The sequence below is a fragment of the Aphelocoma coerulescens genome, chromosome 6, assembly GCF_041296385.1.
Source record: "Aphelocoma coerulescens isolate FSJ_1873_10779 chromosome 6, UR_Acoe_1.0, whole genome shotgun sequence".
Lineage (NCBI taxonomy): Eukaryota > Metazoa > Chordata > Aves > Passeriformes > Corvidae > Aphelocoma > Aphelocoma coerulescens.
In genome coordinates this window covers 26,377,883-26,398,241 of record NC_091020.1, presented here as the reverse complement: position 1 = coordinate 26,398,241, position 20,359 = coordinate 26,377,883, and the positions used below count along the sequence as shown (strand labels likewise).

At 44.8% G+C, this 20,359-nt stretch overlaps 1 protein-coding gene across 2 annotated transcripts in view; it reads left to right on the top strand.

The window, feature by feature from the left end:
- Positions 1-1,641: 1,641 nt before the first annotated feature.
- The window catches only part of LOC138112860 (VPS10 domain-containing receptor SorCS1-like), a 270,350-nt gene continuing 251,632 nt past the window's right edge, over positions 1,642-20,359 (top strand). For both annotated transcript variants that reach the window (XM_069020456.1, XM_069020453.1), the window contains exon 1: positions 1,642-1,700. In XM_069020456.1, coding sequence (XP_068876557.1) covers positions 1,674-1,700 — 27 coding nt within the window. In that variant the 5' untranslated portion in view covers positions 1,642-1,673. The remainder of the gene's footprint in view (positions 1,701-20,359) is intronic.

Genomic DNA, 20,359 nt, shown 5'->3' with positions numbered 1-20,359 from the left:
ATTCTCCACAGTTGACTATTTTTTTTCTTTTTCTTTTTTTTTTTAAAGCAAAGAAAACAAAGGAAGAATGTTTATAATCTTATATAAACCCCTGACATCAGGAGCCTAACACTCACTACATGATTCACGATGAAAAGATTGACAACAAAGACATACGGATTTCCTTTGCATTTTCTCCTGATTTTCCACTAGCCATTCCAAATCCTTCCTTCTGGAAGATTGGAGTTTCTCACCAAAGGTGGGACTGACAAGCTGTCTCTCAGGCCTGTTTCCTCTTCCCTCCTTAGAGGCTGCATCTCCCCCTGTCCCACCAAGCTACAGAATCATAACTGGATGCCACAGTTCTGAGAAGCTGCTGAAGGAGCTGCCAGGCTGGAGGGAGAAAAGGTGAGAGGAAGCCTCCCTCTCTTCATCTGCCTTGGATTCTGGCCAGACAGATGCTATGAAAACATTAACTTTCCAAACAGCTGCCCCAGTAGGGGAGGTGTCTCTGACTATGCACTGTGCTGCTCAGATGTGGATGTCCGCACTGCTTATCTAGCGCCAAAATTCATGTGAGCATCCTCTGCCTTGTTCAAGGCAGAAATGGCTGAATTAATGAAAGCAGTTCTAATGATCACCAGATTCTTCCCTCCTGATTGTCTACCATGGGAGTGTGCATATGGAAAGCTCTGCTGGTTGACCTGTGAGTGATGTAACTGTCTCCAGAAAAGGATTTCTGACCATGACTTAAGAAACAATGCATCAGTGAAGCAGGACAGAGTTGCCTCACAGAAGTTTTCTCCTGGTCATTTTTTCAGTTCTGAAATAAAATACTGTCAATGAGCAAGCTCACATCTTCCATCAGCCTCAAGGGTTCTCATTTTTTTCATATATTTTTTACTTTTCTTGCAGTAAAAAGGTAGTTTAAAGTAAAAAGGTTTCTTTCTTCTATTAGAAATTTTATCTTTAGTTGTACCTGGAAATTCTACTTCATCAACACTTCTGGCTAAGAGAAATCAAGCAAGGTGCACAAGCAAGAAAACACCATCTGTAACGATGACAAACTGTAAACAGCATTCACAGGCCATTAAGTTTGTAATCTTTTTCTCTTCATCATTATTCTCTTACCTCCATTAAATTCTTCCACAACCAAGTGCAGAAGCCAAAGGTGATGGCAGTAGAGTGATAGACAAGAATTTTTATTGTCCTGTCAATGCAGATAAACCCAGAGCTGAGAGAATGTCAGGAGAACTTCCCCAGTGATGACTAAAGTTCAGTATCCTCTGGAAAAGGAAGAAAATACAAATTACTTTTATGCCTTTTAGGCTTTTAAGATTTATGTTACTGAAGTATCCTGACTCTGTGGAAGATTAGTCAGGCTCTGACTGATATTTATTGTTCACAGGAAACTATTATCTGCACTTGATCAGTCTGCTTCAAATTGCAGATTTGCAAGGTTGCAAGACAATCAGAGGCATTCAGCAGCCATGATTCTCTTGAGGAACTGGAAGGGACTAGAAGATGATGGAATGAAAATGACTCAGTGGACGCAGATAAGCAACTTGCAAATGATTGTGAATAGCTGCAAAGACCCTCTCTTGGTCATGAAAAAGAAAAGTTTGCAGTTTGCATCTCCACACAACAAAAAGAAGAGAAAAGAACTTGCTGAGAGTCAGATACAGGACAGATACATGCCCACAGGAACAAGAGAGGGTCAGGTAATGGCCAGTTTTTCCAGTATAGCCAAATTTAGGATGTTATGGCACAGCTGTTGTGTGCCAATGGGTGCCACCACTGGTAGTAGCATTACATTAGATGTAGAACTCCAAAGGCAGAGGAATATGCATTTTGCCTTATTTGTGAAGAGAAATTTTGCACCCCAGTGCAAACTCCAGATGTTTTCTAGTCAGTTGATTCTCAATTGCTGAGAGTTGCAATCCAACCAACTTCCAATTGCTCTGACCTGCCCATAAGTCCTCAGCTTACCATGAGACTGCTGTTGGAGCTGGTGTTAAAACAGTCAGCTGTTTAGTAGCAGAAGACCATTAGGTTGGTCAAGCACGACTTGCCAAAGCCATTCTCATTTTTCCTGGTTGCATTCTTGCCTTTCATGTGGTTGGAAGTATTCATAGCATACATTTTAGTTATTGATGGCAAAAACCTTCTGGGTATTATGGGGTTGCTTTAAAACAGTCAGGATAAAATGTGACAATTGCTGGGTCATCCCTGTGGTTATCATTCATATTGGCAGTGGCGAATGAGTTGACTAAAAGATACACCTCAGGCTTCCTCCTTTCACCAGTGTTTACTAGTTTCCAAGTTGTTATAATACAGCTCATGCTAGCTGTGAGCTCCAGCTCAGTTTTCTCCTCAGCTGCAAGCTCAGAGCGCCAGCTGAGTATATGCAGTCCTGATATAAGTGCAGTTCTTGCAATTCTACTTTACACTCAACCAACTATAAAACCCACCAGAATCTAAGACCAGCTTTTCAGGGCAGCTTTCCAGGTTTCTTAGGCTGCAAAAGCTGATCAAGAGAGAATGTCAGCTGGGAATTTCAAGCAGCAGATTTTCTCAACCACTGTCTTCTGTGGCCTGTGGGTTTTTTCACACCTAAATCCCATGGTAATCCCTGACAGGGGAGCAACACTCAGGAGCACAGGGTGGCAATGGATTGATGTGTCCAGATCACAAGGGGAGAGAATCACTGGAACAGTGACATTCAAGGCAGGCACAGAGGAGCAGTTGTCACTAGAGAACAAACAGGATTCAATCCCAGGATTGTGGCAAAGAGTTCTGGATTCAACAGCAGCATGGATATGGTAGTTGTGCTGCCATATGAGTATTGCTTCAGCACCTGACTGGGAGTACGAGCTTATTTGGAGGGGGTAACATGCTCCCATCCTCCCGTGGTAAATCCACCCTTGGTTTATTGCCTGGGCACAGCTGGCCCAAGAAATACCTGCAGCTGTAAGAGCAGGAAGGAGGTCTGAACCCAGAGAGTAAAATGCAGAGCCTGTACCATGAGTGTGGGCGTTGCTGTCCCATTTGTGGTTGGTTGGATGGTGTGAAAACACTCTGGATCCAGAAATGGAAGTGAAACAGAGGAATTGCATGAGAGAGTTTCCAGAGCAGAAAATCCAGACAAGTCCCATTGTCCCCAGAGAGAGCTGCTGGCTAATAAGCATGACTAGATATTTTAGTATAAACAGGATTTGAGGAAAACTGCAACCAGGTATTGGTGCTGAGCACCTTCCCTGTACTTGGAGGCAGTCACACCGACTGAATCTGCTCACCACCCAGCCTCCTTGCCAGATAAATGAATGTATGAACTCCCCATCTGAGGATTTAGCAAAACAAAATGGCTCTCTAAGCTATAAAGTGTCAAAGTCTTGCACTTTTCTTGAGATTACTTTAAACCTCAGTCTTTGCAACAGGCTGCAGCAAGAGGGAGTACAAGAACAAAAAGCCCTCGCTGTTAATATTTATGGCAACTAAAGCAAAATTGCAACGCATTTGCAGATGAATAGGAGTCCCTGTTAAAAGCTGCAGCAGCCTAATTTTAGGATAGCACTGGTTTGGGGTTTGATTGTGTGGAATAACAAAGGAGAGATTTCATATTAATTAATTTAGAGGAATTATTAGTGTCAAAAATAAATAGTTCAATCACCTTTCCAAAAATAATCTGAGGAAGGGAAATGAAATTTAGTGGAAAGAAGACAGAGATTTTCTTTCAGATCCAGATTTTTTTCAAGTATTTTGGTCTTTTTGTGTCAAATGCATTGCCCCAATAAAAGTTATAGGATTTATTTCTAATAATACCTATGTAACAATTATCTAAATGTTGCTACAAAATAAACCATATGGCTAAATAATTTTCATTTGCTCAGTGAAATAAGAAGCACTTGGAAATAGTTGATTTGATACATATAATTAGTCCCCATTTTATTTAAAGAATGAAGCATCCAGACCCTATTTAGAAAAAAAAAAAAATTGTGATATTTACAGCTGAAAGTAATTTTTTTTCCCTAATGGAAACTGCAACAAGACCTGTTGTAGCCTGATATGTTGTTTGTTTGTTTTTTTTTTTTTAAACAGAGATTCCGTTTGGGGGAATTATGTGTAATGTCAAACTACAGTATTCATCACTCACCATGGCTTGATAGGAATCAATGGAGCAGTGTTCTTCTTGGTCTCCCTCCATTACACAGTCTTCTCTGAGAAAACTGATGATTTAAAATGAGCGCAGATTCACAAAATCCTGATTATACAAATATTTACTAGGGAAAGATTATACTCCTTTGTCTAAAAGACATTCAGATTCACAAAAGGCCAGGCTATATTATGCCCCTGCCTTATACTAAAAACTCAGCTGGTTAAGCCTACCCAATTCTGTTCCCTTCTCTGTATCCTCTTTCATTCCCGTTTCTCCCTTCCTACTCCATCACAGTGCAGGCAGTGCTGGCATAGTCCCTGAGGTGCTCCCACCACGCAGGGTACATTGTCTAGCATGTTTCAGAAGACAGGAATATTGTGGAGCCAGGAAGTCTCTCAAGACCACATTTTTCACAAGTAGTCTCTGATTGCAAGTGTGAAACACTCCAGGGGAAAGGATTCCTGCAGATGGCAGATTATTGCAATCACTGTCATAAGGATTTTTGTCCTTGACCAAGCCCATATTTCCACCTGTCTCAGAATCTGCCCAGTCCTGAGTGAAGTTTTGTGTACTCATCCACATTTCATGCTGTTCCTGCTTCTCTTCTCAAGGCTATATAAATCCTGAGGAAGATGCTTGCTCCACTGCAACAGATACCTAGCACTGGTATCCACTCCCTTCACTAGATTCCTGCTTGTTCTTCCTGAACCCAGAAGCAAGAACCTCCCACAACACTCTTGTGTATGTGCAGATGTCTGCCTTTGAGGTAGTTCCTCCTGGTGAAGAGGAAGACCCCTGCCAAAGGGTGAAGAGGCCAGCTAAAACATGCCATTTTCATTTACTCTCATGGTATCATGTTTTATACTGTCTGTGATTGCCTCCTGTTCCATGGCTCCCACGGCCTGCTCACATCCCCTCTCCCCAGGCAATGTTGGCCATGTGAAACACAAGAACAGTCTCCTGACCAGGCAGCGTAGCAGCTCTCACGGGAAACACCTTCTCACCAGATGTTGGAGCTGGACATGCAGTATTGAAACGTCAGATCAGGTGGTGTCTCAGGTCAGGATACCACGAGTGCAGCCTTTCCTTTCTCATGGGCACAGCCATGGAGCTCAGTCACATCACACCAGCTTCTTTTTGGCTGAGTATACGAGCTCGGTCCCTGATCCCAAAAGAGAAAGCTATCCCTTACATCAAAGGACAGGGGATTATTCTTTTGTGCCAAAGACTCTGGCTTCTTATCTCTGACGGCTCAATCATCACATCATCTGTGGCAAAAAGATGGCTGGCAGCAAGATTAGATTACAGCGATTTAAAATGTCTCTCTCAGATAAGCGCAGACCAGGAGTATTCAAAAGTACACATAATCAGATTGTAAACTTGACTATCACAGCACGCCTCAGACACCAAGAGTATAAATACAGATTAGACAAATTTTGGGAAGACAGGTCCATTAAAAGTGCTACTGCATTATTACTTATTAAAAGTAAGGGATCAGGTGCAGTTTCTGTTGTTGTTGGAATCTCCTAAAGTGATAATTCCTGAAAATAGGGCTCAGGGGAAGGCTTATACTGTATGTCTCTGTCCTGTATCCACCCACAACAGGGAAATGTGTCTGTGGTCCTCAGGTTGGATCCAGAATTCTCTCTCCATGACTGACTCTTGTGTGCATTTGCTGAAGAGCTCTGCAGGTGTAGTGTACTCACAGTGTATAAGGTGTGCTCCACCAGGCACATCCGTATCACTCACTGGCCACTCATCACAATCCAGAGATAATCATCTGCCTAAATGAGACATCGAGATTGTCTCTCTCATTTGCCTTAGCCACTCATTGGCATGCAAATCTCTATTACAATCCCAAGAGAAATTTCCTCTGACCTCTTACTAATTTCCTTCTTGCAAGTTCTTTTTCTGTCTCACCTCATCTCTTTGAATTTCATTCCTTTAGATTAAAGCCTCCTTAAGAGATTTGTGCTGGGAAGGTGACACTTTTTAGTCGATCCTCTGGGGATTAGATCCGCCTGGTCAATCTGTTGTATAGAAGACAAAGGATTGGACAGATAATAAGGTAGCTCCACTTCCAATCGTTACTACTTTGCTGATCATACTGTGACTCAATTTCCTCCATTTATACAACAGAAGTGGCCTTTGTGAGCAGCTTTGGGCTTAGGAAAGGAGTTAAGTGCGAGTATTAATTATTCTTATTAACCAACAGGCTGTAACTAATAGTAACCATTTAGCTGGGAGATGTGGAAACAGGTATGCAGTTAATTGGTAGATTTAGCTGAGGTCAGGTGGTTACGTTGCAGACAATCCATCACTGTTGTAAGCAGCATGAAGTTATGCCCAGCCTGAATTACTGTGAGTCTCCCTTCACCTCTAGTCTTGTGCTAATATCCCAAGACGTGTCACCAGTGAGCATTTGAGTGAAATCTCTAGAAGAATGTGGAACAAATCTGTAAATCGTTTTCTGAAATGCCCTGCCAAAAAAAAAAAAAAAAAAAAAAAATCAATAAGGTCTTCCGTGTCAGGAAGGAAATGTTAAAAAATATTAATTAAAAAATAAACTCTCCTGTAAATCAAATGGGAATGAGTGAGAACAGGCAGACGGGGATGGAATAAAATTCCAGTGGAAGAGCTTTTAATTCCCTCCAGTTTCAACGCCTGTGGGCATTTGCAAGTGCCTGTCAAAGCTCAGGGCCCTGTCCTGCTGTGTAGGCAGTCGCCAACAGTGCTGTCTTGTAGTCAGGGAGCAGCAGCTCCCGTGCCCAGCAGACACCAGCCTCTGCAGGCAGCGTTTGGTGATCTCCTCCGGCCACCACTATTACTGCTCCCCGGGGAGGACATATACTGAGAGAGGAGCACAGCTCCTGGGGGAGAAATCGCTGGTCCTAAAAGCGTGGGAGACAGCTAGAGCAACAAGGGCTTTTTTTCTGCTGATGAACCACTGGAGGGGAAGCTCCCTCTCCACCGAGCACTGTCATATCATTTCCAAAAGCTTGTCCCTGTCTCCATCAGCATTTATGTGGGTACATCTCTGCTGTGCATGAGTGATTTATTTAAGCATCGGCAGCTACTGTAAACGGCAGTACAGTGAAGCACAAGCGGAGGAGGGAACAGAGGGGCAGAAATGCGACTTTTCCCTGTGAAAGCAATCACAGGTGCCTATTCTGAGCAACTCCAGTGCACTTACATCAGTCACAGGAGGAGGGAAAAAGAATGGGTCATTTCAGATCCTCCTCAGATATTTAGGGCCACTTAATTAATCGAATTAAAACATTTCCTCTGGGAAGACTACACACGCATGTAGTGTTCCTTCACTCTGCACATCTGCTTCCAGTCCATGTGTGGAGGTTTCAGAATGCTGCGGAGCAGGCTTTAGGGGTTTGAACTGATGGGAGGCACAGGGGAGGAAGGGATCGGATGATATGAGTTTAAAAGTTGGGATAAGTCCGTGTTTGGAGTGTGTGTGAGAGAGGGGGAGTGAGTAACCAGCCACTCACGACACAGGCACGGGGCGTCCTGGCGGGGCGGCTGCGGGAGGAGTGTGATGCAGAAGCGGCGAAGTGAGAGGGAGCAGAGAGAGAGCGAGCGGGAGAGGAGCGAGCTGAGACTTCCACAGAGGCAGCCGCGAGAAATCACCAGCCAGGATTTGCTCCTCTCTCTCTCCCTCTCTCTCTGATTTCAAATCAGCTCCTCCCCCGTGTGGTTGTGGCTTTGCCTTCCATCACAAGCCTGATCAGCAACACCAGTCTTGGGAAAAAAGAAAAAAAAAAGAAAGAAAAAAGGGGGGGGGGGGGATGAGAAAAGAGAAAAAAAGAAGAAGTGCAAAAGAAGAAAAAGGAAACAAGCGGAGGGGAAAAGAGAGGGGAAGAAAGTAATCTCCTCTACCCCTTGGCTGCATCTAGCACAGAAGAGTCCGAAACTTTACGTGGAGTTCTCGCCGTGTTTACCCCGCGGCGCCTGAATCGGCAGCGCCCGGCTCCCTCGCTCCTGCGCTCTCCTTCTTGCTCTTTCTCCCTCGCACTCATCAGCAGTCGGCAGCGATGGAAAAAGTTGCTGGCTGGTACCCAGCCTGGCACGTTGCTCTCCTGTACTGGACATGGCTTTTCCTCTTCACTTATGGCTTTACCGGTGCAGAAATAACTTGCAGATCCTGCCGTTCCCAGGTGCAGCCGCAGCAGCAGCCGCAGCAGGGATTACTGATGCACTTGAGGACCGACAGAGGAGAAGAGGAGCAAAGGAGGTTCCTCGGGGAGAAAGGAGGTGAGAGAGGGCAAGAGGCCGGGACGGAGGATGCCGGGTTGCAAGCGACCGTCGCCCCTGCTCCCGCGGAGACGAAATTCAGCGGCTGGGAGACACGGCGAGTGACGAGGGAGCCAGAGAAAGTGGCCGGGGAGCGCCGTCCCCGAGCGGCAGCGGCGGCTCGGGCCGAGGACCGACCCCTCCAGGGCCCCCCGCCGGCGGGCGGCCGGCCGGGCTCGGTGCAGCGGCGCTGGGGCCGCAGCCCACGGGGCTCCGCGGGGCCGGGGCCGGGCGGCGCCGCTGGGCGGGAGCCGGGGGACGGCGGCGCCGCCCGCTTCGGGCTGGAAGAGCTGCGGCTGGCCAGCACCACCTTCGCCCTGGCCGGAGACTCGGCGCACAACCAGGCCATGGTGCACTGGTCCGGCCACAACAGCAGCGTGAGTACCGCGGGTGGGGGCGGCTGCTCCGTGCGCTCCTTATTCTCCCCCTCCCCCCCCCCCTTTTTTTTTTTCTTTTCCTTTTTTTTTTCCTTTTTTTTTTTTTTTTCCCTCGTGTGTGTGTAATAGGGGGTGGGGGGTGCTGGGTATTTCTTCTTCGCAGGGGATTTTGCGCCTCCGGGCGCCGGGGATTGGCTTCGCTTAGCAGTGTGCAGTGGGGCAGAAGGGCTTCAAAAGGGCCATTCTTCTGGAGTAGAAAAACTTTCCGCTACCCGCCCGCCCGCTGAGAACATCCCCCTCCGGCCCCCTTGTCCCTCGCCCCGGAGCAGAGAAGGATCCAGCGCTGCCACTGCCCGCGGCGCGACGGGAAGGGTCGCTTTAGGGGGATCCGCCTTCGCATCCAGCCATCTCCCCGGGATAAGCCTCACGGGGAGCCCGGGAGGCTCAGCTGTAAGGATGCCCAGGGAAAGCCCCTCTGCTGCTGCTTCTTCTTCTGCCAGCTGTGAGGGCCCACATCAGCCCAAGGGCTCATCTCCAGGCCCTGCTGATGTGGGAGATGCTTGGAGGGCTTCGGGACTTTGCCTCCAAGGTGTCTCTGTGTAGGTAATAAAGCTGCTTTTTGCCTCTTGTCACCAAGGTGTTAAACAGGACAGTTCTCCTTTTGTCCTCATAACCTGTACGTATCTCAGGAACAGCGTCAGAACAATTCCGACTTGAGCCAAGCAGAACAAAACTGGCCAGAGGAGTAGGCAGCTGGTTTCCTGGCTGGAGCCATAGTCATGACATCAAAGTTACCAGGTTAACTTGGGCACTGTATCCTTCCAGCCTCTGCTGCAGCAGTACCTGGAGCTGAGAGTCAAGGCCCAGGGAAGGCAAGGTAAATTGCTTGGAGTGCTTTCTGCCTGCCCTTAACTCTGCTTGTGGACCAGCAGAAGTAGAGGGATCTGTCTGTCGGAATTCTCCAACTTTGCCTCTTAGAGCCACCAAGCAGAATGCTAATGAGAGAGAGAAAGGGATGCTGCCACTACATGACTGTTGCCCATACAACTTCCCAGGAGAAACAGGGACTCAGGTACTCCTCTAAGGTGTCTGCAGCTGTAATACCAGAAGGTTTCTGGCTGCTTGGCAGAAATCTTTGGCTTCCCTTTAAGCTTTAGTACTAGGAGACTGATAACATTTTGAAATGATAGTCTAGTCATTATGAATTCCTTTTGGTACAGATTGTACTGAGCTACTCAATTTAGAATTGCAGTGGATGTCATAAGGACCTCACCGTGGGGTTCAGCCCTAGTTAATTGGGACATGGTTTGATGGTCTCATCGGGAAGTTTTTAATCAATTAATTGACAGGGGAATAGTTGTCATTTCTATTTTGAAGCACTTTCTCCTTTCTTCACAACTCAGCTAGACTATTCTTAAATAGTTGTGTGAACAGAAGCTGCCTTGTAGGAACTCAGGTCTGTTCATACAAATTGAATTGAGGCTGACTCTGGTTTCAAGTGACCCATTTGCTAAGAAAAAAGATTCTGATATAAAAAGTCACCCAGCAGGCAGCAGTTTCTCTGGTCTATCAGTGCGATTATGTTTCACCTGTATGTTTTTCAAGACACATCTATTGTTATATGTGTGTTTAGGTACATACATATTTGTGTATGTGTTTCTGCCCACTGTGGTAGTGTGGGTTGCTGTTGTCAGGGACTGATTTACTTTCTGAGTGTGTTAGTGTACAAATGTTTTCAGTGAGCTGTGGGGAAATGTTTTGTGACTGTCCTTCCCTGACAGCTGCAGGTTGCATTGTGTACAGGGATATTTTATGCTCCCCCCTTCACTGCAGGGGCTCTTGCAGTGCTGTTCTGTTTCATGCTGTGCTTGCAGCTCCCTCACAACACTCAGTGAAGCTGGGCCCCAGCAGGACCTGGATGCACAACAGGCTTGTTCAGGCTCAGCTGAAGCAATGGTGTGTGTTCAGGAGGAAGCCCAAAGTGGCACCGACTCATTGTCTCTGTGTGGAGGTTTTGGGTACCCATCTGTGATAGAGTTGGGAGTGGGATGGGCTTGAGGTGAAATGCTTCCTTTAGGGTACGGCATACGTAATTCTGCCTGCATAGGGGTTGCAGAGGATCCCATGGTGCTGCTTGTGGGGATGCTGTGTAACCCCAGTGCCCTGCCTGCACTCCACCAGCAGCAGCTGCCGGCTTCCTGCTGGAGTTTCCATGCTGTGGCAAGGGGTTGCAACATACCTCTGCTCCTTTTCATTCTTATGTGCTCTGTAAGTGCTGCTGACAAACAACTTTTGCCTTTTGCCCAGGCAGAGGGGCAGTGTGAAGAGGATCACAGTTTGCAGTATCTGTGTGAGTACAGGAAAAATCAAAAATAAAGCTCAAAATATTTGCAATCCTGTTAGGTGAAAAAAATGGAAAATTAAAGCATTGTCACCACCAAGTTTTTCTATTGCAGTGTACCTTATCCTGTCAACATCATTGTGGTTCTTTGTATCCTTGCTCTGCTAGTGGTGTGGATATAATTGCAATGCTGCTAGTGGAGGAGAATGAAGTCCTGCAAGGACTCCTGGTTCTCTACGGGATTGTTCTGGGTGTTTGCAGCTTCTCTCGAGCTTGGCTGTGATTTCATACAAAGTGTGTGCACCACTGAAGTGATGGCATTCTTCTCTGAAGAACCTGCTGTATGCTTGGCCACAGGAACTATAAGAATAATAAATAATAGTCCAAGTTGTCCAGGTATAACTCCATCAACATAAATTGTTTTAGATCAGTGCTTGTTTTGGTGCATCAGTTATTTTAGATACTCCCTGGACAGCTTTCTCTCCAAATCCACATTCATATACACTTGGAGCATGCTCTGCTCATCTGTAGGGACACAGTTCAGATATTCACTAATTCCTCCTGTGTACCTTGTTTCACTGATGGAATCAGCAGGGGAGAGAGGGAGCATAGGTGGAGGGAGCCTGGCTTGTCAAGTGACTGATGAGGATGAAATTAGGAGTGTATCTAGTGTTATATTAAAATACAGGTGGGCCTTAGGTTATCCCTGACTCCAGTGGAGGTGAGGGAGGCCACACAAAACTGTCCTGCATCTCCACGATCCTGAGCTCTTTCAGTCTGCAAGACAGAGAAGAGTGGCTGCTGCAAAAGTGAGTGCTGGAAAGGGTCATTGGTTGCACTGAGTGCCAGACTTTCTGGGAATGATCCAAGAAGGTGTTAACTGGCCCAAGCCAGCACCCTGCCTGGAATCATTTTGACAATATAACGAGCCTAGACTATTGGGTCTGTAAATGAGTCCTGGTAGTAGTGACCTGCATTGGTACATCCTGAGCATCTTTCCACTGGCCCCCATAAAACTGGAGTGAAAGTTCAAATGAGCTAATATCTTTCTCAAATCTCTGTTACAAGATAAACAAGTGTGATCTCCTGCCTTTTTGCACCACTGAGAAGTGTCATCATCGGTGTGGAAGTTGGCAGGTTTCCTAGCTCATGGAGATATCAAACGTGTTGCTGATGTGGTGTGTCCTGACATTGCAGATTTGGAGTCCCCATAGCAGCCTTAATGCCGTGCTGTAGACCGGGGGAAAACAGCTAGCAGAGATTTATGTGTGGAACTAAAAGAGAGACTTGGTTTTAATGGAGAGAAGCAAGTCTCTAGGTGATGTCCATTATGAGCTTTTGGGATACAGATGCTTTTCAGAGCTTACAAAAAATGAAGACTGCTTCTGTCCTAAGCTGGTGTGGAGTGAGATCAGTGTCTTACTTGTTCATTTGAAAGTATTCTGGAGAAAGAGAAACAAAATTGGAGGAGGTTGAAAGGTAAGGGAGTTTGAGTGAGTGTCTTGATGCTACAGCTGGTGCTATAATGTGGGGCTGTGAAGGAAAGCAACATGGGTTTCAACTCATTTATTATAATGGCAGTTTACTGTTGTTTTGCACTGGACAAAGTGCTCTCCTGGGCTGGACGTTGGTGTAGATCTCAAAGTGTGTGGCACTGAATTTGAGCATGTACCTGGCAGTATACCTGGGGATTGGCTTTTATGTGAGCATGATACCTTTAAACAGCTGGTTCAAGCTTCTGTGATTTACATGGTTGGAAAGACAAAGCTGAGCTTCTCATAGGTCCTCCACAGCAGCAGATCATCAGCAGACTGATGGAGATACAGAGGTGGAGCTGGGAGTAGATGCAAAACAGCCATGGCCAGACAGGTTTTATATTCCATCCACAGCAGAAGATCAATACAGCTGAAGGGTCCAGTGCAGGATGAAGCCTGCAAGGTCATCATTGCTCCTGTCAGGTGATTACATGAGACAGCAGGGGAAGAGGCAGGTCTCTTATGGGAGAGCTTTTAGGCAAGATGAGACTCTGCATTAGGTATTGCTTGCAAGATGTTACTTAATGTTATTGACAGGACAAACTGGGCACAGGTAAGGCAGAATAATAATGCACCTCTATATTTCCACTGTATTTCCTCCTGGACAAAATAATAGTGAATGAACTGTTGTTGGATTTTCAGCTGAGGTGTTCAGACCTACTTTATAAATGAGGAACTTCTAGAATGGCACATAGTACTGCATCCTACAGCCATGAGCTGATCAAACTACAAACATGTACAAACAGCTGGGTGTCTATCAACCCTTTCACCCTTCTATTGCCTTCTTCCTTTTTGGGTAGCTGTTCCAAGCCTTTTTCTCCTGACGGTTGGAAGCTTCTCTCTGATTTCTGTTCTAATGTTGCCATTGGGCAATTTAGATTAATTTTTTTCATTTTTGTTTTTCATTTAATTGAAGTTATTTTCCCTCCCTGGCATTTACTTCTCTTGGAAGTATTTAACAGGCAGTAAGCTATTCCATTTCAGCCTCTGGTTTGCTAAATCAAGCAAGCACTGTTCGTTCTGTATCTACTTGTACGACAGGTTGTGGAAAGTGAACTGGGAATTTCTAGGAGTCAGGTTCCCAAGAACTTGAATTTTAATCTGATTTTTGCTTTTGATGAATGGAGATGATAACAAATATATTCTTTTTTCCAAGTGAGGCAGTAAAGGCATGGCAAGAGTACTTTAAATTGCCAGTGTTCTTTGGTTCAATCCAGAAGGGTGGACCATAATCAAAATGTTTTTTTCCACATCTCACTTGGAGACTTTGCCCAAATGCCTTGTTCATGCAAGAGGATATAGTGTATAGCCTCTGTCTCTCCCTTGCTGGCAGAGCTGTGGCTCCAAAGAAGAACTATCAGGGATGAATGAAGAATGTGCCAACATCATCCCATGAGTGACCAGCATTACGCTGTGTGATGCTGCGATAGCCCATCGCTCCCTTCCTCCCATGGCATTATAAAGGAAGAATTTTAGGGTAATGAATATGGATGTGGAGCCCAGAGCCAGATGCTCAGTGAGACCCACGGTGAGGAATGACCTCAGTGTCAGTTTCTTCATACTGAGGTTGATTCCTAGGGTGCTGAAAACAGCTCCCAAAAAAGATTCATCCAAGGAGGATGCTGTCACTAATACACTTCAGTGAGATGGAGTCTGTATTATGTACACATTACAAGAATATATAATAGTATTAAGAGTAGAATACACCAGATGCTGAGACTGTTTCAAGCTAATCTCTTGCTAGAGCTATGGAGAATATATTTTGGAAGGGCTGAATAAAAAGTGAGGAAACAAAATTGGGAATTTAAACCAGAAGAAAAAAATCAATCAAATTAAAATATTGCTAAAAGTCCCCTGTTTCAAACTTTTGTCTTCTTGATTATATTTACTCTTATTGGATCATAAAATACTTCACATCCATTCTAAATATGAAACCTCCTCCTCTAAATTTCCTGTAACTGATTAGGACTTTATTCCTTTAACCAGAGATCTTGAGGGTTTTTTGGTATTTATTTTCTTGTGCATGTGTTTGATTTTTCAAAAAAATGAGTCAACAGCCATAGTATTTCTTTCTCCTGTGTTGCAGTCCATCTCTAGATATATTTCTTGACAGGATAAAACATAGGCTTTTCATATACAGAATATGAAATAGGATACATGGGAAATTGTTAATAAGAAGAGCCGTGCTTGAGAGAAAGCAGTAAGTGAAAGAGAATCTGTGAGGACTAGAAGAAAGGCTTGTCATTGTGTGATTCTGGTTTCTGTGAAAGAGTTTGGGAGATGGTAAGGAGCTTCTGCCACTGACAGGTGGGATATGCAAATCCCATCACAAGGGGAGATTAAGGAGAATAATGGAAGAGCTCTGACAGTTGCAACTGGCATTCATGCAATATCGAGAGGCTATAAACTGTGTAAAGCAATCGGGTTATAGCTTTCAATCTTCTTAATACAGTACTTTATAATAGAAAATGGGTTTCTCCCTTTCCTCATGGCTTCAAATAAGACGTGTGTATTTCCCTAACCTGGTGATCATGGTGAAGTCAGTCCAGAGGGGGAAGCAAGGAGGTCAGAAGTCCTCAATTCATTCTGGGGGAGATTAGAGACCACTCTGACCCATTCAATTGTGACACAGCTTTACATATGAAGGGCTGCAAGGTCAGCATAGGCCTTGGACAATCTCACATCCTCTGTGCCTTTCAAATTATATCAGAGTGAAAACAACCCTCATGTTGTGCAGAGCTTCAGCAAGGCGAGTGAAACTGCCCCATTAAAGACCTCTTTCTCTGGAAAATGCTACTGTGGCTTGGCAGAGCATTTCATAGGTTCACATTGATTTTCCTTTGATTCCAAGGCTCCTGAGAAATAGAAATAAACAAGCCCAAATCTTTAAAGGTTAAATGTAACATCTTTTTGTTTTGAATCAAGGCAGCATTTCTGGAGCCGATTTCCAATTCTTATGTTCTTTATTTAAAAATGATCCAGTGATACAAAACCTTGATTGAGTGTCCTGGACAAAGGCATCTAGTGATACCTGAGATGGTATTACCTCTGGCTGCTGCTTCACAGGGTAAGGGCATCCTGTGGGAACTGTGTCCTACCTGATGCTCAGGTCTGGGAATTGTAGAGCACCTCAAACTATATTTACCTATATTTAGGTAACTGCTATTACCATAAAATCTGTGTGTACTGGATCCTGTTCATCAGATGCAAAGCTGCATTCAGGTTTACATTTCCAAGGAGGAGAAAAAATTAGGACTGACACAAGGTGCTTTTTTTTTCCTCAATTATTTTTTTATACCTGGCCAGCAAACCAAAAAATCAATGACTCCCACAGCTCTAATTGACATTTCTATGTTAAATGAAAATGGACCTTGATTCCAATTCAAATGGCAGCACTGGGTGATAAAGTAATTATTTTGGAATTTCAAATGCATATAAAAGTTGATGCAGTAAAATGATTTTTGTGCCACTTGGATTTTTTTTGGCTGTGTCTTAAATCAAACAACAGTTAACGTAAGAGCCCTTAATCCCTAATTCTCAGTGCTGGTAACACAATAACACTTTTACTTGGTACTGTACTTTCTCTCCTTGGGGAACATAAAAGAAAAGTACTTTCAGAAGGAACAGGATATTTTAGGATATGTCCTAAAATGTAATTCCTTCCTTTTAGAGGGTCTCTAAGAACTTAATTTAACCTCCCATCGTGTCCCTCAATAGGGGAGTGCTGTTCTCTTGTGACTGCACACTGGTTGTTGAAGCTGCCTCTGGACTCCCCTGTGCTGCCATGCCAGGGATGTGCTCAGGGCAGCTGTGCCGAGGTGCCCCTGACGTGGGACGAGTGGGGAGCAGGAGGGTGAGGAAGCAGGTGGAGATTTAGGTGGTGTGGGGGAAGAAGGAGGGAAGTTGCACCTCTTTCAGCAGATGTGGGGGCATGTCAGTGCCAAGCATCCCCAACAGGAGCAGCCCATGCCAGGACAGGGCCTCCAGTGCGCTCTCCCCATGCCGTGTTTGGGGCAGATCTGCTTCTGCAGGGGCAGGAGGGTCAGGGGAGTCAGAGACCTTGTGGTTTCTCTCTTCTGTTGGGAAAACTCAGAGATAACCCCTTCATCTCATCTGGGCTTTTTGGGTGGAAACTGTCTACCTACAAATGGGAAGCTCTTGATCACTTACACCACCAGGTCCCAACCCAGTGTCAGTGTTCACATCCTAATTGTATGAGGTTTGAGATCACCTTTGCTGATGATCCTGTAAGGACAGCAGTGCCATGAGCTCTTGCAGATAATTTTGACTCACATCTTCAGGAGAAAGTGAAAAGCTCCTTAGAAAATCTCAGGCTATTTAGATAACCCAACAGAGATATCCTGTGTCTTTTCTCAAACGTTTTTCTTTTCCCCCCCATTCTCACCTCCCCCACTAAATTTAGGGTGGAAAAAATAATTCAAGGGAAATATTTTATATAACAAATGTAGGCATGTTTTTATCTCCATAAATTGTCCTTGCTCAGTATGGGATTTTCTCAGGTGCACTTTTTTATGGGGGGTGAAATAATCATAAAATTCCTGTTACGGAAGCAGTGAGAAATTCCTCACTAATGTGGAAATGGATGCCTTTTAATCATTTGGACTTTGCCTGAAAAAGTTTTCTTTTAACTGCAAAGTATAATTTCAGTAGATGAAAGAGGTCATATGCTCCCTTTCTGTGTGTGTCACTGGGTCAGTTGAAATCTTTAGAAACGGCTTAGTGTGCCCTGTCTTGGCCAAAAATGGTGCCAGTGCCTTTCACTGAATATTCTCTGAAAACAAACGTAGGAGAAGTGAATTCCACTGAATATTCAAATGAATATTTGAGGACCTTATTAAGTATTAACTTACAGGTAAGTGTAAATATATTTTTCTGGTGGAAAAATAATACTTATGCTGAAAATCAAGCTCTGTATGCCAAAGAACATGATACGGAAAATTAGTTTGCTTTCTGTTGCTTTCAGTTCAGTTTTCCAAGAAAAGAATACATCCCTGTAGATGAAAGATAAAATCTTTAAATTAATCATTATTGGAATCACAATCAAATTTTGGAAATGGCTATTTGCAAATGAAAGGGAGATTTTACTTTGAAACTTTATAATAGATTTTTTTTATAGGACAGGCTAAACAGCTTAGTAAGAGACACACCACCAAAACAGGAGCTGCAGTAAACTTAATTTGAAAATGCACAGATCCATGGTGAAATGCCACCATGTTAGAGAAGTTTAGGGAATGATTATTCCCTGAGATGTTACTCTGGCTGAGGACTGAACCATGGGGAGGGACTGCACTACACCTTCTCCACTTCATTATGTTCATGTTTCCACACACCCCTCAATATATTAAGAGTGACAGAACCTGGGCTAGAGATGAGAAGAATATAGATCTGGCCTACATAGATCTGGACTTAGCCTGGATCCAGTGACCTCATGTCACTACAGATGAGCTGATGAAGTTTAGTAGTAAATATTTAGGCTATTGTAGCTGAAGGATGCTTTGATGTAGATCTGTGTGTTTGTTTCAATAAAATGACTGTTTAATTGTGTATCCTGGAAAACAAAAAGATGAAACAAAAATAAATGAAAATATTCTCCAGCTCATCTTTTGGACGAAAAGCTTCCAGTTTGTGTTGCCTTCCATTTTATTTTCAGCTTTTGTAAGATGACGCGTGATCTTTCTTTTTTCTCCAGAAACTTTTCATCCGCTCCAAAAAACCTAATTTTAAAGTTGTTAAAGGAGTAAATGTGGTTGATTGCAGCTGTCTGATACCTCAGGCTGTGCCTGTGGCTGTGGCCAGGGCAGGATAGCAGGGCCCTGCCATCCCACCTGTGATGGAGGGAGCTGGACCAAGGATACATATGAGAGCTGAGGAAAGGAAACCCAGCTCTGCACTCCTGTGCCACCAGCCAGGCTCCTGGCATATTTTTCCCTCCACCAAACACTGGGTTCAGCAATCACCGAAATCCCTGTTACTTTCATGATGCTGCAGGCTGGGATCCCATCAGAGAGACTCAGCAGCTCCCATACCTCCCTCTCCCATGGGAACGTGAGTTCTTCCTCCCTGCAAATGTGTGCTGCATCCTCCTCCTCCTCCTCATCAGCCACCCACAGCCCTGTCTGTTGATGCTGTTGCCTGGCGACCACCCTGTGATGGACAGCTTGGAGGGAAGCGATGATTAAACAACCTGAACTGGCTTCTGAAAGCAGCGACCGTCATTGTAATGTGACAGGCAGTGACAGCTCAGACAGCAACACGTTCTGAGTGTGATTCCTGAAAAAAAAAGGATAAACAGTAAACACATGAGGAAAGAGCTGCACACACCTGTGTGTAGGTGTGAGAGTGCTGATGCTTTCTCTTGATGCAGAAGGGCTGGGGAAGGCAAGTGTTTCTGTATTAATGAAGGGTGAACATGACCCTAGTAACTGTCGTGACGAACAGGTCAGCCCACGAGCCAGGGCAGCCTGCACGGATGCTCTGATGAGCTCCTGTGGCAGCCCAGGGCAGCAATTAAACGGGATCCTGCAGCTGCTGGCAGCAGGGGGCTGCACAGCCAGCAGGAATAACACTCTACCCCACAGGGGAACGCCTGGAGGCTTCAGCATGAAGGTGGTGGTCCTGCTATGTCCACCTGCCATATCCCTTCCTGCCTGCCAGCTGGACAAGACCAGTACAGGCACAAGGATGCTGGCTGTCACTACAGTGTCAAAGTTTGTTTATACATGAGGTGTAGATACACACAATATCCAGTGGAGCAGATAACACCCATACTGATGGTTTGTCTGATCTGGGCATGGATTCAGAGAGAGAAAATGAATGCTTCTGGTGCTTCCCACTTGCTTCTCAATCTCTCCTTTTAGTTTTATCCCAAGCAGAGTTGCTTTGTGCTGCTGTCCTGTCCTGTTTGGGTGCTGGTCCCTTCCAGCTCTCATTGAGAAACAGCTCTGTCTTGGCAGTTTTATTACACCTGTGTTTTCACCACAGCAAACAGTGGAGGTGAAATACTGCTTCAGTGCAAGTGAACATCATGTTTCTCTTAAAGCAGAGTTAACCAAAGAGATTGTGATGTTTCCTAGAACTGCTAAGGTGGTGTTAAGTGTAACAAGTATTTCCAGGAAATGTTTGTGCTCTGTGCTTTGATGGCTGTGCTTTTTAAATTGCTGTCAGTGTCTGTCCTGGGTACAGCAGCACCAAGTTTCCTCAGTGCTGTTCAAGTTCTTAAGGCAGGCTTATCAGTGGGGCATCTGAGGGATGATTTTAAAGTGAAATAAGAAAACAAACCCCAAACTATTTTCCAAAGGTCCTTCCAAAAAGAGTTAAGAGATCACCAGTGTTCCTGTCAGACTGAAAGAGAAATGCACACACAAAGAGAAGAAAATTTCATTGCCTGCCTTGCTCTATCCTTCCCATATCTCCTATCTCCATTGCATCTGGCACCATCTCAGGATGAAGTAGTTGAGGAGAAATGTGGAGTCTGTGCCTTTTCCACTCACATAAATCAGTATTCATCTAAGCCAAGAACTGCTTTGAGGAAAGCAGAAGAAGAATCCATCTCTATTCCTTTCTGACACTGAGGTATTGAAAGGCCAGGCAGAAAGAGTAGTTTCTGAGAAATCTTGTATTTGGCAAGGTGAATTTTGGTGTGAAA